Raw genomic sequence first — 25,923 nt, 5'->3', positions numbered from 1 at the left:
TAATCACCTAAAAGAATTGTCATGATGGTCACAGACCATCCATACCTTAAGCTTGTCTCTTTAGGTAATATAGCCAAGTATCAATCAAAATAGTGCTTTCTAGAGCTAGTTAGGGAAAAGAAGACTCCAACATTCCCACTAAAGAAATTTTAGCAATAAAATCACCTTGTTCTAACATTTTGTCTCTCTTTACTATCAAAACATGTGTATACTAGTTTTATTTATAATGTGTACAAAACTTGCTTAATTCAAATAACTGAGAATATTTTGAGGATTTTTAATATCATTCTTACTTCTCTATAGAAGAGTTTCTTCAATCTTTTTGTTGATGACTGATTTAGGAGTTTCAATTTACTGTTTTATATCTCAAATTCTGTAAATCTGCCTATGAATTTAAAATGTCTAAGATATTTTAGTTTGAGTTTTTGAGAGGATATAGAATAGCAAGAGTGGATAAAGAAATGGCTTTGAAGCCGGAAAGACCCGAGTTCAAGTTCTGACTGTCATATACAATCTAGGTATATAAATCAAACATTTAATGATAATAAATCATAATTTTACAACCTCCACATTCAGTTTCAAGACCCCATATGGAATCATGAACCAGAGTTTAAAAAGTTGGGATGTAAGAAAGGGGCAAGGAAGAAGAGAAGTATGGATGCTTGGACTGTCTCATGCCAAAGGTCTTATAACTTGTATGGCCACACCTCTCAAAGAATATACCAAGTCCTTTCAATTGACCTGGTGGACCTATTCCACCAGGTGTTTAAGACTGACAGGAAGAAAATATATTGCCAAGGATAACATTTCATATCTGTTGGTCATAGCTCTGGAAGAGCTAGATAGCTAGCATAAGGAAAATGATAACAATTGGAAACTTGCTGCAATTAGGAGCCTCTAGTTTACTGTATTATTACTCCATGGCATGAAAGGTGTCTTCATTCACTAAAGGGTCAGAGGTTGTTTGTTTGTTTGTTTGTTTGTTTTAACCCCTGAGGAACTAAGAAACAAATTTAGATCGCCACAACCTGATGAGTCACCAAAATGATGATTCTTGAGGTTGTAGCTTGAGAATATCAAAGACAATATACTTTACAAAGTCAATTAAATCACTTGATGGTGATCCATCAATCTTTATATCTTTTAAGCCAGTAAAGTAGCATCTACATGGCCCAATAAAAATGAATTCCCTTGCACATGTTTAACATATATTGGAGTCCTTGCTGTCTAGGGGAGAGGGGAAGGGAAGGAGAAAAAAACTTGGAACACAAGGTTTTGCAAGGATGAAATGTTGAAAACTATCTATGCATATGTTCTGAAAATAAAAAGCCTTAAAATTAATAATTTTTAAAAATATAAAAATGAATTCCCTATGCAACCTATATCTCTTTTTTTTTTTTTAAATTTAATAGCCTTTTATTTACAGGATATATACATGGGTAACTTTACAGCATTAACAATTGCCAAACCTCTTGTTCCAATTTTTCACCTCTTACCCCCCCATTCCCTCCCCTAGATGGCAGGATGACCAGTAGATGTTAAATATAAACATAAATTAGATAGACAATAAGTATACATGACCAAAACGTTATTTTGCTGTACAAAAAGAATCAGACTCTGAAATATTGTACAATTAGCTTGTGAAGGAAATCAAAAATGCAGGTGTGCATAAATATAGGGATTGTAACCTATATCTCAACAGTATTCTACAGAAGGGGCAAAATTCTCAAAAGATATGGGGATACTGGATTGGTTCCATGATTTTGCACAATGGGACCACTACAAGCCCCACTACCACAAATAACCTGTGACCAGCCAATGACTAGAGCAATTGAAGCCTACATTGGGGGCAGAGTTCTATTATTTTGAATTAATTTATGTTTTCTTTGTATTTATTTTTATATGTACATATCTTCCTACATTAAAATGTAATCCCAGTAGGAATTTTTCAACTTTGCATTTGTATCCCCAATTCCCGTCTATCAGAGAGTTGATATTTAATATATGTATTTAATAAGTGAGTCTTTGGTCACTTCCTTCCCCACTATAGTATCATGTTGGCATGAAACTACAAACTGTTAGCATTATAATGGCAGATTAGGATATTTGTTGCTGAACAAATTTAGGGCAGAAGAATGACTCTCCCACATCTCCATTCATAAGGTACTTTAGTAGTTTTTGAAATATGACATTAGACTGACAGCCAAACTAGAGGGATGCCGCACAAAGCCTTATATGAGACTTCGAAGCTTGTGGGATTTCTAGAACAAATCACCCTGAGGTATACAAGGCCAGGGCACCTCATTAAGAGCTCAGAAGACTAGAAGGCATATGGTCAACTCATAGTGGCCTGGAAAAGCGATGAAATATATAGGCTTCTAGATACTAGCATCCATGCTAGTGGAGGGAGGACAGACGATTTACTGAATGAGAGAGACGTGTTGTTAGGGGAAATGAATAGTTAGGGAATTCCATTTAAGTCACAATTCTGATGAGGGTGAGAGCATTATAAAAATGGATGCCATGAGACCTTAGAAACTGGTACCTACATAAGCACTTAGAATAACCTCAATAAGAGTTATTGTGGGAAAGAAATCATTGGGGTCATCCAAGCTATCCCATATAGTTATGGACCTTTGCAAACTATAATCTGGACCTGATGAAACCCTCCCATGTGAGTACCAGTGCAGTATTGAATGGTCAAACCCACTAATTCCTCTCCACCTAAGGATGAAGGAAACAAGAGAAATTCCTCTCCACCTAAGGATGAAGGCTAACAAGAGAAAAGACAAGAGTCTACTGAAGTTGAAGCAATAGCTTTGTCATGAAATTGAACTAATAGCTGAGTATAGATTTGGATGTCTTAATTCCCAGGAACTGAACCTATATCTTAGGAGGTAAAAGATTCTCTAGTTCAACCTCCAAGAAAACCTACCTGACTAGAGACTTACTAGGAAAAAAAGAGGTCAATGGGCCATATCTCAAGAGAAGCCACCAAAGGGGCAAAGATTGATGGTGGGTCAGCATACACTGAATGGGCAGCAGAATGTCTCACAGATTCAAGCCATAGAATATGTAGCACACAAAAAGTTTAGGACCTTTCTCTTAGCTGCCTTAACTATGTGTGACTCCATATGGTCAGGGTCAGTAAATGTGTGGCAAGTGTCATTACTATACTGGCACTCTGATGTTTCTGGTACTGCTCCTACTCTTATCAGCACTGCTTTACATCAGGAGATCCACTGTAAATTGAAATTATCCCTTCAATCTCTCTAAAACCTTAGTTTATCCAACTTGGTTACTTAAGTGAAGACCTGGGAGATGGGTCTTCCAAAAGGTAAGATAAAGCCTGGATTTTCTGGTGCCAGTTTCTCTGAGGAGCTCCATCTGATGTCTCCACCTCCAAGTACTACCTTTGCATGACAGGGTCCCTGCATCCTCAAGGTGAAGGATGTTCAGAAATTGGTAGTTAATGCCTCTAAGGATAATTAACAAGTGGAAGGTCCCTTAAAACGCCCTTAGGCCCCCAAGAGGTGGGAAAGAATAAGAGTAATCTCTACTACTAATCTATTTAGAACCCATGGTAGTAAAATAGAAGATTCTTGCCACAAACCCTAGTTTTCTCCTAAAAAAAGCAATGAAGCAACCCTTGAGATGTAAGGGGTTTAGGAAACTCAGGCTCAAAAGTATTAACAGAGTTTCCTAGTTGCTTAAAGGATAAAAATTCAACACACAATTAAGAGGTATTCCTCAGGCTTGATAGAATTCCACTGCCTAACAAACACAGGGGAAAGGGAAGCTGTAACCAAGTCAACTGTCACTACAGCTTAGTTAAATTCCCTTCCCATATTATTGTTGAGCAAACTTCCTTCTGTTAAATGTTATATCGCTTACAACAAGAGTCTCATTTCATTCCAATTCCAAGTCTGAACTACCAGATTGGCATGAGCAGACCTTATCAAGTGCCACATTCTCTAGGAAACTTCCTTTCATCCTTCCAGTTGTCAGTGGTCACTCATTTGTGAACATGTTTTATATACCCTAGTAGAATATAACTTTCTTGATTATGGAATCACAGATATAAGGTTGGAAGGAACTTCAGAGATAAACTTCTCAAATCCCCTGATATTATAGATGAGAAAACTGAAGTCCAAAGATACTAAATGACTCTTCAAGGGCACAGAGAGAGTAAGCATTCAAGATAGGAGTTGACCTCAAGTCCTCTATTTCAACACTAACCTTCTGTTAGAACAGAAATGAACTGTTATTTTTATACTTCTACCTATCAGAGCCTCTTGCACTTGCAGATATTTAATAAATGTTTCTTTAATGGAATGAGGTCTTTAAAAAAAAAAAGTTCACTTACACTTAGTTGTCAAATCGACAAGACAAACAAAATAGGTTAAATAATTAACATTAGTTTTAATTTTTATTTTTCTGCTTATTCACAGGCCAGAAAAGAAAAATGAGCATTCTTGCTTTCAAATTCCCAAGAAAGTTCTAGTTTAAAATGAATTAATCTGAAGGAAGATTTTTTTCTCTATACTTCTAGAAATAGCTATTTCTGTTAAGTAGATCATCATTTTTTCATCAGTCTCTGATGTTTACAAGTATGAAAGGAACTTGTATTGGTTGACTATCATGACTTTAAATAAAAATGGTTTGACCTTTTTCTTAATTTGCTCTAATTGGAAAAGATATGATTACTATACATTCAACTTTTCTTCTTCAGCAATTAAAGACAGACTCTTGATATAAAATACTGAAAACACTAACAAGAAAAAAAGAGATATTTTTAGTGGTCTATTTACAAAGTTTTCTTTTAAAATTTAGACAGAATACCCAAAGAGTTATCAAATTTATCCTTTATTAGAAGTGTCACTACTGGGTCTGTATCCCAAATAGATAAAAGAGAGAAAAGGACCTAAGTACTTAAAATGTTTGAAGCACCTCTTTTTGTGGTGGCATGAGATTGAAAACAGAGTGATAAACAATTAGGGAATAACTGAACAAGCTATGATATCATATTCTGTAAGAAATAAGCAGGTTGATTTCAGAAAAGTTTGGAAAGATTTAGATGAACTGATGCTGAATAAAGTGAATGGAGCCAGGAGAACATTGTACACATTAAGATTATGTGATGATCAACTATGATAGATTTAGCACTTCTCAGCAGTACGGTGGTACAAGACAATTCCAACAGACCCTGGGATAGAAAATGCCATCCACATCCAAAGAAAGAACTCTATGGAGATTGAATGAAGATCAAAATATCCTGTTTTCACCTTTCTGTTGTTTTGTTTTGGTTGTTTCTTTCCCTTTTTTTCTGATTTTTCTTTCACAACATAACTCATATGGAAATATTTTTAAAATGATTGTCACATGTATAACATATCAGATTGCTTGCTGTTTTGGGGAGGAAAGAGGCAGAGGAGGAAGGGATTAAAAATTTGGAACTCAAAATCTTATAAAAATGAATGCTGAAAACTATCTTTACACAAAATTGGAAAAATAAAATACTATTGAGGAAAAATAAATAAAATCTGGATAGGATTGTATACGATTTAAAACTACACAATCCTCCCAAAAAGAAATGATTGCTATACACATTGACTTACATCCAACTTTTGTTTTTTAAAAGTTAAAAGTCAGATCTTGATACAAAATAAAAATACTGAAAACACTGCCATGGAAATGAAAAAGAGAGCTTATGTCCTATTTACAAAGTTTTCTTTCACAATTTAGAAAGGATTACATACTATTTGAAACCATATAAATCCAATCTGAATTTTAAACAAAATTTTTTAACATTTTTTTCTCTTTTAAAAACGTTTTTGCCCATAAATAGAAAACTTTTAGATGCATTATGATAGTGGTAAATTATACCAATACACTGCTAAATAAGAGAAGCAGCTTCAACAGTTATGAAGTCAGCAAAGTTAAAATAGGAAATTTCCCAGGTAAGTACATTCACCAACAGCCTAGGTCTTAACCTAGAGTCCTTGGATAGAATTCAAGTAATCTGTGAATTTAGTTGGGGGGGGGGGGAACCCAACAACATTTAAATTTAAATTCACTAAGCTCTAACTGTAATTTAGCATTTCCTTCAATATCTAAAGATATATTCTGAGAAGGGGGCCAGAAGCTTTAAGAGAATGCCCCAAAGCCCCATTTCACAAGAAAAGGTTAAGAACCCTTGCCTAAGAGAGTCTCCCTAAACATATGCAACAATATTCATACTCTACCTCAGACTTAAAAATTTCTGTCAATGCCACCTCAGCAAACCTTTTACCTCTCTTACATCCAATTTCCCACTACCATTCATTGAGTTAAAAACTTTCATTATCATCTCCCCCTGATATTTACAATAATTACCTTCCTAATCCCTAGTCCATTTCTCTTTCCTCTTCTTACTCTAATCCATAATTCATTTTAAAATTTTATTATGTTTTTGGTCACAATCTGTGAGTTCATCTATGTAGACAACACCAGTATGGAAACTCCCTCTACAGAAACAGGCCACTTACTTTTCTTCAAGTGTCTTACAGAGTTTAAGATAGAGGTTAAGTGACCTCCCTATGGTCAAACAGCTAGTAAGTGACAAAGGCAGAATTTGAGACATATTTCTTCCAGACTTCAAAGTTCAACTGTCCACTATTTCATGCTTGCCTCTCCTACCTTTTATATCTCTTACAAATTTATTTTAGGTGTCCCCATCTTTACCACAAAAGATTAGAGAGCCAGTTCCAATGCTTTATTTAGCATTCATACTAAAGGTATACCACAAACATCTGGAAGTTATGTTGTTGCAAGGAAAATTTATAAAAAATTTATAACTAATTTTAACATACATTTTACATATAGTCTTCACAAAACAGAGCCTGTCTATCATATGTAAATGCCAACATCATAATATGTGAGATTACAAACTCACAAAACAACTCAAAGGGAAACTACATACTATCCCAGTCTCCCAAACCTCCCATTGTATTGCCAACTTAAATCTTTAATATGCTATTATTTCTCATGGCAAAGAATATTGTGCTGTAAATAAAGGAAAACTGCTGCTTTTAGCATTTAGAAACTTAAAAAAAAACAAAAACAAAACCAAGGGTGCATGGAAGAGCATAAAATTCCTGTTCGCATCCTCCATCAAAATTATAGTCACTATCTTAGCAACCAGAAATTTCAGAAAATTTTTTAAGTAGCAACTTCAAAATCCTAAATTTTAAATTAACCTTGAAATAACAGAGTTTAGCTAGAAGTAGTATTAATCTGGAATCCAGAAGCTGAAATTTCCTGTCCTTAATTATACAAAACTTTTTAATGCTGATTATTTTCTAGTTAACTTTAATAGAATGCTTACCTCGGTAAGGCCTTTAATCTTCAAGTATCCACAAAGGTAAGAGTTCTCCATATCCACATGCTAGAAAGAATACATACAATCCTGTTAGAGAATTGTAAAGCAAAAGATAACTCTAATAGTTATACTTTAAAGCTATGGAGTATTCTGGAACCTATTACATTCTATCAAGCAAGACTATACTATACAACCATGGATGAAATCATCATTATTCAAAAATTTATCCAGGAGTAAAAGCTTTTTTAAAACATTAATTCAGCAATTAGTGCACGATTCCCAATACATGATATATAACTAATAAATGCTTACTAATAAATTATGATGCTTTCCTATGCATTCAGGCAAACTTCTTTATGACACTCTGTAAAACTTTCTTTAACTAAAGATCAAGATTAAAAGGCTTTTCTTGAACAAGAATGACATACTCAAACATCATCTGGGTATTTTCAACAAAAATCTCCTATTATCTCCTTATATACATACACCAACTTTCTCTAGGTCAAACCTCTATTGTATTTATATGCCTGGTACCAGACTTTACTCTCAACTTATTACTCTTTATTCTATCTCATGGCTACTTTTCACCAACTCTAAGAGTATTGTTTCCACACAATCACTAAATCCTTTTCTGTCTGTCTTGCCCTCATTCCCTCTGGCTCACTATTAATAAAACCATACAGAAAACAATTATAAATCCTATTAACATTTTGTGTTGTCAAAAGAATGAGTATGTTTTCTAGGTATCTGAAAATTATCCTAAGAAACAAAATTTCATTTAACCATTTTGGGATGGGAACCTTTCTTTAAAAAAAAAAGTTATTAATACACTGCCTTTCTTCTTAGATAAATAACAGTGAGCATAATTTAACATTTTCTTGATTCAAGATCACATCACATATGTCAACTATGTACTGAAATACAGTAATACTTATAAAGTAACATTATTGAAGTTCATAAGGCAATTTGCTCTTAAAAAGAAATGTTCCTGGGCTATTGTGACTTATTTAGTCCATGCTCACTGGACTCTAGTTTAAGAACTTGTTTCCTCGCTTTCAATGAGATATCTTAAACAGACAGTTGCTCTCAACTCTTATTACTTATAATCTGCTGATTTTGGAGACATCAGATATCCAAGTCTATTAGCAATGGAGAATGCAGCTTCTAAATGACTGTCTCATAGCTTTTCCTACACGAGTCTGTCCATAACTCGGTTCTAAGAGGGTTAAGGTTGCTTTTATATAAAAACACATGAATAGGTTCAATGATGTGCTGTAGACTTGTTACAACTTATGACTTCATAAAGTCATAGAATTTTTGAGACTTGACTTTACTTTCCTCAACAATTTACAGAGGAGGAAAATGAAAAGTCACTATCACTTCAAAAAGTTGTTACTCAAGAACTTTGCCCATTACCCTTCTAACTTTTTAAAAAGGATGAACATAACAGAGACTGGTCCAAGACTTCCATCTACTGGATCGACCAAAAACACTACTTCTCAGACCTTTAGTTTGGTCTAGAAGTTAATACTATATTCTGCCTGCTGGTTTCCCAAAGAACTGTTTTGATCAATACATGACTGTGTACTATTGGGGTGGCAGACTTTAGTGAGCACTTTTCAATTATCATCAGGCATTAAGCTTTCTCTAGCCAGTTCTATATACACAGTATATATACATACTATTTACTATATACATAATATGTATACATATACCTATATAGAGAACTGAAGAAAAAAAAGCTCTTTCTTAGAAGATGATATAAAACAACCTCCTGTTTGTAACTCTTTTTCTAAATAACTATACCCTTGTTTCAATTTCTCTATGCTAAATTACTGGTCTTATAATTAGACAATTTATTCATATATTCCTATTCCCTCTATTATTTTATACAAGACACCATCTTCGATTATTTAACATGAAACTGGCAGGACGATGTAAAATGGGGCTGCTAGTAATTGAAATACTATTTTTGTCTTTAAAAAATCAAAAGCATAGGAAACACTTTGAAGGAAAATAATTTTTATATTTATTATTTAAATTACAACTTGTCATAACTTTTATTATAACAATTTAAAGATTAGTATCAACACTTACTGGACTATTTCTACCAGAATGGTTAGATGTCTATATTTTGGAATTTAATTACTGCTACATCTTTTCAAAACAGACACTTGGGATTTTTAAAGAACCACAAAACTCCCCCCAACATCAAGATTCAAATGTTAAGAGTACTTGGAACATTTCTGTAACAGCTGGAAGATAGGAAGATTAAAGATTTTGTGAATGAAATACAAATACTTATAAATTACATACTGGGAAATAGAAACCCTGGACTTCCAATCCAACCTCAGCCCCTTGTCATCTATGTAACCCACAGATAACTCAAAAATCCCCTGGGCCTCACTGTCCTCATATCTAAAAGGAGAGGTTGGTCTCTGGGATCTTTCAATTCTAGACCACAGGATCCTATGTATCAAAACAAGTCTTCTCCTATGGAGACAAAGTATTTGAGCATGATTTGATGCGACTTACCAAGGTATGATACATGAAAACTGTATTTTAAATACTTCCATGTATTAGGAATCTGGTGTGTATCATGAAACTGACCTGCTCTAACAAGTTGCAACAAAAACTTTTACTATTATATTCATGTGTATATCTGTATATCACTTCACAATTATAAAATGCTCTCATATTTCTTGGAGTCATAGATATTATTTCACTGGATCATCAGCACTATGATATTTAGCATATATAAAATCATTCCCATTTTATGGATGAAGAAATTAAGTGTTTTTCTCAAGGTCACACCTGGTTGGTTGGTGGCAGAGTTGAGTTAGGTCTTTCTAATTCTAAGATCAACAATGCTCTTTCCACTACACAGCACTGCCTAAATTATAAATAACATATAAAGTTCTAATCTACAATCTTGTGTATATATGCAGCACTCACTGAAATCAACATATCTGAGGACTTAACTGAAGGAAAGGTAACTGGGTGATACAGATACTTGATCAATTGAGTTGCTGGTTTTGTTTTTTGCTTCTGCAGTTGTGACCTGGCTAATATTTTTCAAAAGTAACATAAAAGAACCAGAATGTCCTACATTTTACCCTGTATTTCATCCATTCTGTCCAAACCAACCATTATGAAGTCTGAAATTAAGAAGATGATTAACTTAATGTATACTATAATGAGAATTTTAACTGGGGTCTGGATGAAAAAGATAAAATAAAACATTTAGCAAAAGATGTCACACAGCACACTCATAAGCAAAAACTACTCTTTTTATATTCTTTCACAATATCCTAAGACTTCCTTTGTACTTGGCTTCTTGGATTGCAAGAAGTATACTGAAAGCAATTAAAAAAAAAAAATGGACCCAACAAAATATATGATTACAAAACTCCTTTCAACAGAATCTCAAAAATGAAAATGGTAGAAGGAAATAGGCCACAGGGAGGGAAGTCCCCAGGTTTCTCATCTGAGAAATGAATCCTGGGAGATGAAGCAATAAGAAGGCTAGTTTCTATGATAAACATCCACCTCACCAATCCACCTGCAGAACAACTAACTACAACCTTTACTTGATGTGACTATAACCTATATTAAGGTAGCTACCTTTGAGCTCTCTCTTACAACCATCATTCATGGGCTTCTACTGTTAGCTGCTTTAAAATTCCATTCCTCATCCTGATATAAAATACCAAATTTAGTAGACTTACTCTTGTCCTTTTTAATGATAAACTTGCCTAAAACTTTTAAGATTGTTCTCAAATGTGAAAAAGTTAATTACTGAACTGATTAATGTCCAAAGATATATCAAACCAGACTGATTTCTCTACTTTACTGACAGCTGTTTTCATAAAAAGAACCCACAAAATGGAATTTGGGGACAAGAAACACAAAAACTCTTTTATCTTTACAATTAATGGCCATCCTCTAGAGCTTTCACTAAATAGATTTTCGTGAAGTATTTTAAAGACATTTGCAACTTACTCTTTATAAAGGATACAAAATTTGGGAAATAGAAAGCTTGTTACATACTGTTTCCAAAATTCAGGAAGAAGCACTAAGCAAGTCCCTTTTCCTTGTCTTTTGGAAATAAATATTCTTTTCTGGAATGGAAAGGTGTTTGCTGCCCCTTTCTTCAGGTTCATGTGTTTTCCCAGGCAGACAAAGGGGATCCAGGACATAAAAAAGGCTAACCCCTGCCCTAAAGTTAACAAAAGGACTCCCCACTTGTCTTTTGAATAAAGACCTATTTGATCGGAAGCAATATGCAAGATCCTCTTAGACCAAAGAGAAAAATAAGGCAAGGGTAAAGACAATCTAAGTTGCCCATCCCTTTCATCCAACCAGTGAAACATTTCACATTACCATCTTGGGCAAATCCCTCCTAAGTTGTACAGATGCTTGGAAAGATTTCCAGTCAGCTCAGTAAGAGGAACTGATGTAAGAAGGAAGGAGGATCTCTTTAAATAAGGTTCACAGAGAGCATGGGTGCTGTTTGAAGGGAGAAGTTTTTTAAGGAGGGACTAATCATATCTTCACCCTTCAGGAAAAGTGGGAGTAGTTGTTGATCTGGTGTGTGAGGAAATGGAGTTGAGGTATGGAAGAAAGTGGGGCAAAGTTGTAAAGCTTCACTGGTTATGTCAACTAGGTAGCAGGTCTCCAGATATTCAATCCAACAATAGAAACTGGATGAGGAGGAAATGAGCAGGTTCTCCCTGGAGTAAGAAGAGTATACAGGATCAAAGCCTTTCTAATGAATGGGTATAAGAGACTAGGAATATGTCTTGTGCAGTCAGAGAAAGGTGGAGGTGAGAGTAGACTGGGGCAATATAAGGATTGAATAAAATAACACCTGATGTATAACTAGAGAAAGAGTGGTTAGTAGGTAAGACTCATGAGAAAGTGAGGGCCCTGAAAGAAGTGATGACAGCTATTAGGGAAGTATGAGAAATCTGATGTGTGTAAGTAGAAAAAAGCTAAAAAGAGTGAATAGCAGGTGAATGTTTTCAGAGTAAAAAAGTGATGGGCATGAGGGATGACAGAGGCCAGAGTCTACAGAATAGTGGGGTGAAGTTGAAAAGGGTAGTACAGGTGAATACTGTGGGAGGCTGAGGTGAATTAGGGAAAGGACAGAATCTGACATGAACAGAGAAAGGGAGAAGAGTGGTCATTAGGTGAATCAGAAAGGGTGAGCACGGGGATGGGGAAGGACAGAAGTCTTTTTGGGAAGAAGGAATTGAGAAAGAGAGCTAAGAATATGTGAAAGGAAGGAAGATGAGGATGTAGTGAAGAGGAGCCCCCCTCCCCCATTGGCTGGTGGATGGGTGTCAGTGAAAGCTCTAACAATGGGGAAGTGGGATGGGATGGAAACGGGGAAAGAGTTCCAGGAGGCCAGGATATGGAGAGAGAGCTGGAAAGGAGACGAGGGTTTGATGGGCGCCCAAAGTGAAGAGAAGAGGCGGCCCGAGTATTGGTGAGGAAGAGCAAGATAGAGGGGAAGGGGGTGGGGGGGTGAGCCGGCCAGAGGGTATGGAAAGGAGGCCAGAACACGGGAGAAGGAAGGGGTAGGAAGGACGCTGCCCTGGCCGGGAGCTGCTGCCTGCGGGTTACGGGAGTGCGGGGCAGGAGAGAGAACACAAGAGGAAGAAGGAAAGGAGGAAGGGGAGAAGGCCCGGGCCCGCGCCGGGGCCGGAGGAGGCCGCTCGCCCGCCCGCCCGCCCGCCGCTCGCCCGCTCGGGCCCGGTACCTGCAGCACCACCTCCACGTCGTAAGAGTTCCCCTTGCTCTTCTGGTGGCCGCGGAACTTGGAACCGCTGTAGAGGAGGCTGGTAGCCACGCCGGGCTGCTGGGTGTTGATGGGGGGCGGCGGGATGAGGGACGCGGCGGAGGCGGCCGAGGCTCCGGCCGGCGGGGGACACTCAGTGCGGACCGGCATCTCGGGGTCCCCCGGAGCCAGGGCGGTGGGGTGGGGGAGGGGGGAGGGGAAGGGAGAGGAGGGGGGAAGGGAAAGCCGGGGAGGGGGGAAAGAAGCCGCCGCGGCCGCCGCGCGGGAGCCGGAGGAGGGCGGGCTGACCGAGGGGGCCGGGCGCGCGCAGGCGCGCGAGATGAGGAAGGGGAGGGGAGGGAGGAAGGGAGGGAAGAGAGGGACGCCCACCCCGCTATTGGCGGACTAGCTACTCCAGCCGCCGACGGGTGCCGGAGGACTAAAGAACAGGGCCTCCCCTTCCCAGGTTGCCCCCCCCTCCCCGCCCCTACTTACACACTCACACGCGCAAGCGCACACAGACCCATAACCCCCCCCACCCACACACATACTTACACACACATACACACATTCACTAATTCAGGCCAATTGGCTCCGACCCGGCGAGGGGGCGGGAGCAGTTTTAGTCGCTGCTTCTCTCTATTGGTTGGCGTGGGCCACACGTGTCGAGATGTCAAAAGCCTTCTGGGATGTGTAGTCTTTGCTTAGAGGCGGAACGCGTTCGTGACGCTGATTGGCTGAAAGGGCGCGAAGGTGACTGGCCGGTAGTAGCTAGGGGTCAGATGGCGGCGTCCTGAAGAAATTGAACTTCTGCAGTGGGAGAATTCTGCAGGCAGGTCCAGTGCAACTACCCAAACCGGAAGATTTTGGGAGCTCTCTCTTCCACCCTTCAGTTCCCTCTTCGATTGATCCCTATCCCCATCCAAAGGTGCCATGTGGCGAAGCTGCTTTCGGCTTGCGGCTGGTGGCGGGAGCTTTCCACGCCGTCCTTGCCTTCTCCCTGCTGCCCCCTTAGGACCGGGTAGCCAAGCCGGGTTAGCCCCCGGGCTCTCGCTCCCCCGCCGGGCTTACGCCCCCCCCGCAGGTGAGCGCAGGCAGGAGGCTCGGCTCCGGCCGCCAGGCTGCCCCCGCCTTCGGCCGGTTCTGGGCCGCACTTAGCTCAGGTGGGCGGGGGAGGGGGAATCCACCTCGGCGGGATGAATGAATGTACCTTCTTACAGGTAGGGAAACTGAGGTCAGAGCCAGGCCCAGCTCCTCAGGGCTCCGCTCTCTTTGCGCGCCGTTTTTGTAAAGTAGCCCCGAGGACAGCACCATACCCTGGGTCCAGGGTAGTGGGGTCTAGTGGTCACCCATTTCAGGAAAAACCTTTTGAAGCATGTACCCCTCATGTATGTGGGTGTCTGTATCTACGTGTGTATATGTGTATCTATATCTCGAAATAGATCTATTTATATTATATATCTATACATAGATCTATATCTAGATCAACTACTATCTGGTTATAGGAAGTTATAACTAGATACTTACAGATGTAGATTTAGATATCCAGATCTATTTGTGTAGATGTGTATATAGATATGTTAGATAGATAAGATATGTGTACAGATATATGCATATGTGAAGATTATAACATGTATAGAGAGATATATAATTTAAAACCACTTTTGGGTCACTGTGTATGTATATTGCAAATATGGGCTTATGTGTAATATATATATATATATATAATTACATCTGTTACTGTACATGCAAGGTCCTAGACATGTATAATAATATATAATATATTACAACTATTACTGTACATGCATGGTACCAGGTTAAGTTAATTTGAATATTGGGTTCTAATGGTAAACTTAGCTTGAAAAAAAATTACAAAGGACCAAGTGGAAAAAGTAAATACTTACTAAATCATGACACTTAATTTTTAGTCCTATCCATGATGTGCTAAAGTATTTTTTGTTGTTGAAATTTGGCTAGTAAGTTTGTATTGCAAGTTAAAATCTGGAGGTTTTAATATTTTTAACAAATGGATTCAAGGCTTGCTAAAACTTTTCATTTGAAAAACAACTTTATTTTTTTTTAACTTTGAAGATATAAGGATTTGTAAATGACAGTACACATTGGTTTTTTGTAACAAAATACATTATGGAATTATTTCCAAGCATCCATTTTAAAAAAGTCACATTATTAAAACTTGTTATAAAAATATTACCTTTATATTGAAAGGACAGATTTAAGTTAATTTCTTCTTAAATAATAGCTAATTATTGACAGCCACTTTTTTAGCAGAAAATGTCACTTTTTTTCTTTTACTTTTTTTTTTTTTTTGGAACTTAATTATCTCTGGCTATCACTATAAACCAGTGAAAATCTAGAGTAGTGCAGCAGATTTTCTGGTCATTTCCCAATCACATTAATCAAACAAACTGCTGCTTTCCTAATGACAGCAAGTTAGAGTGAACTGGTAATTAGTGATTCTTTCACTTTTTAAAATTTTCATGTGAGCATAGAAGCAATGAGCTAAATATTCAGTTAATTTGATCAATGTGGCTAGCCAAACATAAAATTTAATATTTCTCCTTTCTTCTGAAATGAAACCTTGGATAATAATAGAACTATCCAAGAGGCACCAAGTTATCATGAGGTAATCTGGGGATCAAGGTATCAGTATGCTGGTGTCTGGGGGTTGTGGGAGATGGATTTACATACCTGCTGGGCTTGGTTTTAGTGATAGAGTAGAATGGAAGAGATTTGGGAAGGCAAAATAGGGGAAATATTGAGCAATAATGGTTAAAGGGAATGGTGGGGTTTCATTTGAGCAGTGCCTGATTATTATATATCTAGCGTGTTATACCTGTGACTCATCTTCAGATTTGCTGAACCTCCACCTACTAGCCAACTTCCTTTCTTCCTCTCCTCTCTCCCCTAATACATTTTCTGAGATTTATACATTCTACTTTGGAGATCACTAGTGTAAAAGAAAACAGAGATCCGTATGAATTCCCATAGGTCAAATTTGACAGCTACTTGCCACCTATTCTTTAAGCATCAATTCTTCATCTGTAGACTATCTTTCCTAATTTGAAATTTATGATTGATGCCTCCCTTTCCCTCTCTCTACTGCAGGGTTGGGGTGGGGCAGGGAGAGAAAGCCAGTTGGCCTAGCCAAGTAGTCTTCTAGCATTCAATATTCTTTACCCTAATATAATTACTATTGGAAAGATTTCTGACTTATCATCACTACCTAGAAAATAATTTGAGTCATTCAGAGTTTTCATCAGATATGGAACTTTCTCGGAAATTGACTGTGGAAATATATCGTGGCAAACCTTCCTAAATGAATGAAGCATTTTTTAGATGTAAAGCACTATGGATATAAATAGAAAATTAAGGTATTCCTTCCTCCCAAGAAGCTCACATTCTATTGGGGAAACTCTAAATGGAAAATTTCAGCTTCCAGTTAAATGAAAAGGCCCTCTGGTCCTTAGGGTGCAGCAACAAAGCAGGTGATGATGATTCATCTTTAATATCATTTCCACTAACAAAGTCGTATCAGTTTCTGGTATTGAACTATTTGAACACTGGATTAAAAGCACTGCAATTCCAAAGAGAGATGATGTTCAAGATGTTAATTGATCGAGTTTGGTCCATGGAACTTCCTGTTACTTCCTTAGTATGCCCTGCAGCTTCTGCTGAATGGGTTTGCCTGCCCTGTGACCTCATTCATCCTACAGCTTCATATACAGTGGTCCTATGCAGTAGATCTAAAGGAACTCCAAAAAAAAAAAAAAAAAAAAAGGCAAACTAATGCTTTGTGTTTGTCCTGTCTTTTTTCTCCAAAAAGTATCTGAGTTGAAAGGACATGGTTAAAAGGTGATTGATTTGCAAAAGAGTAAATGACAAAAGATCCTAAATCAACATGCTAGACCTACTGAGGCTACAAATAGTAAAGGGAAAATCTCTGCTATAGAGGAGTTTTCATTAAATGAATACAATGCACATAATGCAGTGTAAGGTAAAATGAGGTAGCAAACACTAACAAAAATAGACTCCCCTATTTGGCATTTGAAGCCTTCCACAATCTGTCTTCAACCTGGTCTTCTCAGTTGAGAGGACTTTACTGGCATTATATTCCCTTTACTCTTTGTCTAAATTGATCTACTTCCATTTCCCTGGCTATAGTATTCGATCTTTGTCCAGTCTCCTTGCAATTTCTGGAGTCCTTTAAGGCCCAGCTCAAGGGCCACATCCTTCAAGAGGCTTTCCTGGTGGCTCAGAAGTTGTAAATCCCCTTCCATCCCTCCACCATCATCAATCATTGTATTTATTTTATAAAAGGTCCAGAAAATCTTCATGCATTTTAAAGCTACTAAAGATTAAAACTCACTTCAGTTTACTAATCTGCATACCTGTCCTTTTAGTGAAATTAGTAAATTTGAGGTAAGACTGAATTATTTTTATATTTGTATAGCTGTACAGATCTTGGCACTTAAATTCTTTGTTGATCAATTGAATAGTAACTAGGAGAGTCAGAGGTGACTTCATAGAGGAGTTAGTACACTAGCTTAACTTTGAGAACTCAAAAGAGTGATTGTGAGAAGTGAAGAAGTGGAGGAAGAAACATAACAGACATAGGAGATTGCTCCTTCAGAAGCAGAAGATGGATTATCAATTTTGGGGATCAGCAGTCTGGTATATTGGAAGGGATGCTGAATTTGCACTCTGAGACCTTGAGTCTGCTACTTAATACTTATATAACTGTGGGCAAGTCATTTCCTATTTGAGGACCCCAGTTTTTTTTTTTAATCTGTAAGATAAATTGAGTGAGATAACTTCTGGCGACAATACCAGTAGTCCTAAAGCTGAAAAGTTGTAGATGGGAATCAATTTAGCTTAATTGACAGGCTAAAGAATTTACATTTTATCCTATAGGCAATGAGGACTCAATGAAGACTTTTGAGCAAGTGCTCAAAATGGCTAGATTTGTGCTTTTAGAGAAATTATTTTGTCAGCAGTTTAGAACGATGAGAAAATAAAAGCAAGGAAATGAGATAGAACTAACCACCTATAAAGGTTTTTTCAACTAATATAGAACATATGTTATCCATCAGTATTTCAGAAGTGCCCTCAGGAGTGTGCTGAATGCTAGATTCTTAACATCAGTTATATTAAACTATATCTGGTAATTCTAAATTACATTCACTAACAAACACTTAAATCAAAAAAAAAAAAAAAATCTCAATATTTACCCAATCTTAGCCATATGGGTGTTCATGTTTACTTTAGGAGGGATATGAGAAAATACAGTTCCTGGCCTCTTCCTTAGGAGTATGCAACCCATTTGGAGAAAGCAAGGCATAAACATATAAAGGTCAAGTGCAAGAAATACTCGAAGGCATTAATTGTTAAGCAAGTGACATATATAATTAATGTTATGAGTTTAAAGAAAAGAAAGGATTCTCTGGACGGACAAAGCTATATAGAGGCTTTGCTAGATAAGTAAGTTTCAGATTATGTAAAGAATAAGAATCAAATAACATCATGAAAAAAAAGTCAGAACAATCCTAGGTGTACATAATAAGGAAAAGCAATAAAATTTGTATGTTTTCATCTGCATTCAGCTCCATAGTTCTTTCTTTGTATGTGAATGTCATTTTCCATCACAAGTCTATTGGAATTACCTTGTATCACTGCTTTGCTGAAAAGAAATGTCTTATCGTAGTTGATCATCATACACTGTTGTTACTATGTATAATGTTTTCCTAGTTTTGCTTATTTCAGTGTCAGTTCATGTAAGTCTTTCAAGATGTTTCTGAAATTAGTCATACCAGATGGAGCTATTTTAAAAGATCCAGTGGGGATACATTGTTGGTGGAATTGTGACTATATCTAGCCATTCTGGAGAGCGATTTGGAACTATGCTCAAAAAGTTATCAAACTGTGCTTACTCTTTGATCCAGCAATGTTACTGCTGGGCTTTTATCCCAAAGAGATCTTAAAAAAGGGAAAGGGACCTGTATATGCAAGAATTTTTGTGGCAGCCCTCTTTGTAGTGGCCAGAAACTGGAAACTGAGTGGATGCCCATCAATTGGAGAATGGCTAAATAAATTGTGATATATGAATATTATGGAATATTATTTTTCTGTAAGAAATGACCAATAGGATGATTTCAGAAAGGCCTGGAGAGACTTACATGAACTGATGCTGAGTGAAATGAGCAGGACCAGAAGATCATTATATACTTCAACAACAATACTATATGATGATCAATTCTGATGGATATGGCCCTCTTCAACGATGAGATGAACCAAATCAGTTCCAGTAGAGCAGTAATGAACTGAACCAGTTACACCCAGCAAAAGAACTCAGGGAAATGAGTGTGAACCACTACAGAGAATTCCCAATCCCTCTATTTTTGTCCGCCTGCATTTTTTATTTTCTTCACAGGTTAATTGTACTCTACTTCAAAGTTTGATTCTTTTTGTACAGCGAAATAACTGTATGGACATGCAAACATATATTGTATTTAACTTATATTTTAACATATTTAACATGTATTGGTCAACCTACCATCTCAGGGAAGGGGTAAGGAGAAGGAGGGGAAAAATTGGAACAAAGGGTTTTGCAATTGTCAATGCTGAAAAATTACCCATGCATATATTTTGTAAATAAAAAGCTTATTAAAAAAAAAAAAAGATCCAGTGGGATAGAAAGTGATCCTATAGATGATTAGTAGGAGATGATTAAAAAGATAGCTTGGAACTATAATGTTGAAGACCTGGGTAATAGGTCAAAGTTTTTTCACTTAATAGTATTTTAGGGTTTTTTTTTTCCTATTATACATAAAGGTAGTTTTCAACATTTTTGTAAGATTTTGAGTTCCAAATTTTCCTTTCTTTCTTCCTCCCTAAGACAGCAAACAATCTGATATAGGTTATACATATACAATCACATTAACATATTTCCACATGAGTCATGTTGTGAAAGAAAAATCGACAAAAGGGAAAAACCGTAAGAAAGAAAAACAATGAAAATAGTATGTTTTCATCTGCATTCAGTCTCCATAGTTCTTTCTCTGTATGTGAATGTCATTTTCTATCACAAGTCTATTGGAATTGCCTTGTATCACTGCTTTGCTGAGAAGAAATGTCTTATAGTTGGTCATCATACACTGTTGCTGTTACTGTGTATAGTGTTCTCCTGGTTTTGCTCATTTCAGCGTCAGTTCATGTAAGTGTTTAAGGTTTTTCTGAAATTAGCCTGCTCATTGTTTCTTATAGAACAATAGTATTCTATAACATTCATATACCACAACTATTCCCAAATTGATGGACATCCACTTAATTTCTAATTCCCTGCTTCTACATAAAGAGCTGCTATAAATATTTTTATATGGGTCCTTTTTCTCTATTTTAAGATCTCTTTGGGATAATAGATCCAGTAGTGGCATTACTGGATCAAAGACTATGCATACTTTTATAGCCTTTTGGGCATAATTCCAAATTGCTCTCTAGAATGGTTGGATCAGTTCACTACTCCAGCAACATCTCCTCTAACATTTATAATTTTCTTTTTCTGTCATCTTAATCAGTCTGAGAGGTGTGAGGTGGTGTCTTAGAGTTGTTATAATTTTCATTTCTCTTAATAGTGATTTGGAGCATGTTTTCATGACTATAGATAGCTTTAATTTCTTCATCTGAACACCACCTGTTCATCCTTCGACCATTTATCAATTGGGGAATGACTTGTATTCTTATAAATTTGACTCAGTTCTCTATATCTTTGAGAAATGAGGTCTTTATCAGAAACACAGGCTACAAAAATTGTTTCTCATCTTTCTGCTTCTCTTCTAATATTGACTGCATTGGTTTTGTTTGTGCAAAAGCTTTAATTTACTGTAATCAAAATTACCAATTTTGTATTTCCTAGTGTTCTTTATTTCTGTTTGGTCATAAATTCCTCCCTTCTCCAAATATCTGAGATGTAAACTATTCCATGTTCTACTAATTTGCTTATGGTATCATCCTTTATGTATGAGTCATGAACTCATTCTGCCTTTATCTTGGTCTAGGGTGTGAGATGATGGCCTATCCCTGCTTTCTACCATGTTATTTTCTAGTTTTCCCATAAGTTTTTGTCAAATAGTGAAAATCCCAGATGCTGGAGTCTTTGTATTTATCAAACAATAGATTACTAGAGTCAGTAACTATCATATTTTACAAACCTACCCTATTCCACTGATCCACCACTCTATTTCTTAGCCAGTACCAACTGAGTTTGATGATTCTCACTTTATAATATAGTTTTAGCTCTGCTATGGCCAGGCTACCTACCTTTGCATATATATATTTTTTCCATTCCCAAGGGAGAGTTTTTCGAGTAGTGGGCTGTTTTTAAAGCAGAAGAGTTGTAACATGATAAAAATGACTTAGGATCTTTAATTTGGCAGTATAAAGCAGTGGTGTCAAACCCAAATAGAAATGGAGGCTGCAGGTCACATATTGACTTAGTTTTCAAATGTAGTGTTATCTGTTTTATTGTATTTTTATTTATTTTGTCCATTATTTCCCAGTTACATCTTAATCATAGAAAGAGCAGTAAAGGGAACATTGCAGTGATTCCAACAGAAGCAAGAACCTCATTGATGCAAAAATGGAAAAGACACTGTAAGAGAGATATTGTGAAGGAATAATGAGCAAGACTGGGTATATTTGGTGTGTACTGCAATGTTTTAATCTGGGGAACATTTGGTTAAATAATGACAGTTATGCTGCAATTGTGTCTTGGTTTGCTTTACCTCAAACCACTCACAGCCTGTGAACCAATAAACATAAATGAATGCAAAGTCACACCAGATGGAGCTGTTTTAAAAGATTTAAAGAATATTGTCAACTGTATTCTAGAAGCATTGTGGGAATTGTAGTTTATGGGGCAAAGAGTCTGAAAGATTCAATTTCCAATAAGAAAATTTGAGATAAAAGGGAAAAAAAGTGTTGTAAGAATTTAATTTTTCTAATGATGGGAAGAAAGTACATACCCATAAACTAATTACAGTATATATCTATTTCACAAGAGAAACTAGTGACCTGATTTTTGAAAGAAGCTTTCTTTCTATTGGAAGATGTTTCCATGGTTACTCTAATGTGTGTATGCTCTTAGAATTGTAGAGTCAGAAAAGGGTCTTTGGATGTTTCATATGCCTAAGTGGTCTCCCTAGCAAGACTGTAAACTCCCTGATGGGGAGGAATTGTGCTTTTATACAGTTACATCTCTTTTATTCTTCATCATTAAAAAATAGACTCTTCCAATTATATGGATTTTCCAGATAACTAAGCTCATCAAATCTTAACTATTTTAAATGAAAATCTTTTTAAAATGTATTGTAACCCTGTCTTCTTAAACAGATCACAACTTTTCTCGATTACTCAACATCATTATGTATATTAACTTATTTATTGAATATTATATATGTGTATTATTAACACATTCTTGCTCCTTTTCTCAGTCTTTCAGCTATAATTTCTCTGCTATCCATATGCAGTCTAATAATATTCTATCCTTCTCTACTCCTGTTCATAGGGTTTGTGTACCTTAGTGGACAAAAGCAGGTGCTTTAGAAAGGAGTAAATTAAGCGCCTTAGAATTATGTGTAAAGAATAAGTAGGCTTGAGGCAGCTAGGTGACTCAGTGGATAGAGTACCAGCCTTGAAGTCAGTAGGACCTGAGTTCAAATCTGGCCTCAGACATCTAATACTTCCTAGCTGTGTGACCCTGAGTAAGTCACTTAAACCCAATTGCCTCAAGGAGGGAAAAAAGAGAATAAATAGGCTTAAACCTTTGAAGTCTTTAGTGCAGATTTAAGCACATTTTTTTCACTTTATTTTTCTTGGGTTTTTTGGGAGAGAACACGGCTAATATGGAAATGCTTTGAATGCCTTCACATATATAATGATTATTTATTTTTATTTTTATTATTATTATTTTTTTTTTGCTTAGGCCATTGAGGTTAAGTGACTTGCCCAGGGTTATATAGCTAGGAAGTGTTAAGTATCTGAGACCAGATTTGAACTCGGGTCTCTCTGACTAAAGGGCTGTGCTCTAACCTCTGCGTCACCTAGCTGCCCCAAATATAATGATTTTGCTTGTCTTCTTGATGGATGGGGGAAAGATTGGAGTGAAATAATTCAAAACTAAAAATTTTAATGCAAAATAAATACCAAAAAAAAGAGCAAATAGTCTTGGCATGAGAGCCCGTGGTCCTATCTTCTGATTAAAATATATAGTTTTTGTGCTCTTTGGCTTTCAGACTTTAAGAAATCTGACCTCCACAAAAGTGAAAATTAACTATACTGCCAATACATCCCCCAAAGTGTGTACCTAGCACAATTTTAGGTATTTAGTAGGCCTCTATTATTTATGATTTATATTATAGATCATTTGAGGTCACCTTGTTTAGACCCTTTGTCAAGGTAAGCAATTCCTGAGCCATTCTATTATTTTCAAATGACTCCTGGAAAGGAGATTTTGTAACCCTTTGTAATATATTCCAGAATAAATCACCTTTACAGTTGAAATATTCCTCTTCATGTCCCCAAATACTATTACTGTACTTTAACCTTTTCCCTTTTTTTCCCCCCTAAAGGGTAGAAATTAGTTTTCATTCATAGTAACCCTTCTTTCACTTGGAGGGTAAACTTCACTAAATTTAGCCTTTAGCTTCCTTTACCAGCCTAAATAATTCCCTTTATCTTAAAAAGAAAGTTTTACTGTTGCCTTTTGCTTTGATCTCACAATTTTATTTGGAACATACATAAACCCCTTCCTGCTCCACTACATATTGAGCCTTCCCTTTTAATAACAAAGTAAAAATCAGTTAAGCAATGCCAAGGAACACATCAGCCATGAAATGTTTCATCTCTATACACAGCCCACTGTACTCCAGTGAGAGGAAAGAACATAGCTTCATCTTTTCTTTGGAGCCAAGATTAGTCATCATAATGCCAATGTTCAATTTCATTTTTTGTTCTTTTCATTTAAACTCATAGTCATTGTTTATGTTGTTTTCCTATTTCTCTCAACACTGGTCTCTACCAGTGTCTCTGAATTCTTTAAATTTTTCATTAGTATTCCAGAATATATCATTGCATTCATGTACCACAGTTTATTAAGCCAATCATTATATTCTTCTCCTCCCACTTTATTTCCTGTTCTCTACTACCAAACAAATTGCTGTTATGAATGTTTTGCTCTGTCCTTGGCGGGATATATACCCATCATTAATTTGGATATTACTTCTGCACCATTCCAAATTGTTTTCTAAAATGCTCAGGTCATTTACAGATCCACCATAAGTATCCTGGCATCCCTATCTTTAGTGTGCAACCACTACCAATAGTCCAAAAGACTATTTCCATCCTTAACCATCTCTACCAATTTGTTAGGTGAATGAAACCTCAGATTTCTTTAAATTTACATATCTCTCATTACTGATTTGCAACAAACTTTCATATGATGGCTTAAGGTTCTCAAAAGAATCGCAAACTGTTCTTATTTTTTGACCGTTTCTCTATTAGAGACTGGTCCTACCTTTTACTTGAATTTTAGCTTTTCTCATAGGATCAGTTTCTGCTACTCCCTATCTGTTGCTTCTATTCCATGCTTCTGCAAACATGTACAAGTCTCCTGAATTCAAAATAAAACACAAAACCATTTTCCCCTAGACACTTTTAACTATTCCGATCTCTGTCTCAGGAAGGCAGTATGGTCCAGTAAAAAGCCCTGGTTATAGAGTCAGAGGACAGAGTTTCAGTCTCTGTTCTGCTGCAAATTGTGTTCCAATTTGAGCCTTATGTTCCCCATTTGTAAAATGAGGCATTTGGCGTAGAGTTCCTGTTTGGAACCTTCCGGCTCTGTATCTGTGATCCTCATCTCTTTCAATATTTTAGTGGTATGTTCAGTTTTTTATTTCATATCTTCCTTATGAAGATATGTAGAATTTGAAACTGTATAGTACAGAAGGCCTGGCCAACACTAGCAGAATAAATGGATATCCTTTGTATCAAATAGGTAGGACTTTAACTCAGGTAATCAGGGCTGACCCTTATTCATTATACCATCCACTTTCTCATAAATGTCATAGTTATTGAAAAAGAAGAAAAAAAATCACATGGCCCTTAATCTAGTACAACCTTGATTTGTACTTAGTAAAAGAAACCTCTCTTTACTTAGATTTCACATAGTACTTTGCCTACCTCTCTCTTTTGCACTTCATTTCCCTTTGTACTGTAATTATTTCTATATAGTAAACTTCTTTTGTAAACAAGGTTTGTTATTGATAATACCATTATTTATAGCCAATACTTGATAAATTATTTCTGAATGTTGAAAGTTTGAGTTCTCTCTGATCAATGCTGTGATGACTTTTTAATTCAGAGACAATGAAGCATGCCTCTCTCCTCTTAATATTGAGAAGTGGTAGAGTCTAGCAGAAGGTCCAACAAGGCCATCGGGGCAGGGAACCAGATTAAAATGGAATTGGAAAATATTTTAGGAAATAAAAATACAATAGAACGTAGATGCTGTTAATTTGTGCCTCTCTCTAAGTGATAGCCTTAGGCATCCTTGTGTATGGTCTAGTGGCCAAGTTTTCATTTGAGTTTGATAACACTGGGCTATAGGACATTATGAGACATAGCCAGTGTTACAAAATGAATAAGCAAGAATCATTGGGAAATCACAGCAGTGGGGGAAAAAAAAATCAATTTAAAAAAAAGAATAAAT

General features: G+C 36.6%; 2 protein-coding genes across 3 annotated transcripts in view; one reads left to right on the top strand and one right to left on the bottom strand.

Moving 5' to 3' along the window:
* GID4 (GID complex subunit 4 homolog) overlaps positions 1-13,426 on the bottom strand; it is a 40,095-nt gene extending 26,669 nt beyond the window's left edge. The window contains exons 1-2 of the mRNA XM_031938523.1: positions 13,125-13,426; positions 7,367-7,426 (exon numbers count right to left, since the gene is read on the bottom strand). Coding sequence (XP_031794383.1) covers positions 7,367-7,426; positions 13,125-13,313 — 249 coding nt within the window. The 5' untranslated portion in view covers positions 13,314-13,426. The remainder of the gene's footprint in view (positions 1-7,366; positions 7,427-13,124) is intronic.
* Positions 13,427-13,776: 350 nt separating this feature from the next.
* Positions 13,777-25,923, top strand: part of ATPAF2 (ATP synthase mitochondrial F1 complex assembly factor 2) — a 60,739-nt gene continuing 48,592 nt past the window's right edge. Inside the window, exon 1 of one of the 2 annotated variants that reach the window (XR_004229582.1) lies at positions 13,777-14,226. Coding sequence is in view for 1 of the 2 variants with exons in the window: in XM_003761282.4 (XP_003761330.1) it covers positions 14,076-14,226 (151 nt within the window). In the remaining variant the exon portion in view is untranslated. The remainder of the gene's footprint in view (positions 14,227-25,923) is intronic. The other variant, XM_003761282.4, reaches the window with a different exon arrangement.

This window comes from Sarcophilus harrisii, chromosome 1 (genome assembly GCF_902635505.1).
Source record: "Sarcophilus harrisii chromosome 1, mSarHar1.11, whole genome shotgun sequence".
Taxonomy (NCBI): Eukaryota; Metazoa; Chordata; class Mammalia; order Dasyuromorphia; family Dasyuridae; genus Sarcophilus; species Sarcophilus harrisii.
This window is presented reverse-complemented; position numbering and strand designations above follow the sequence as displayed.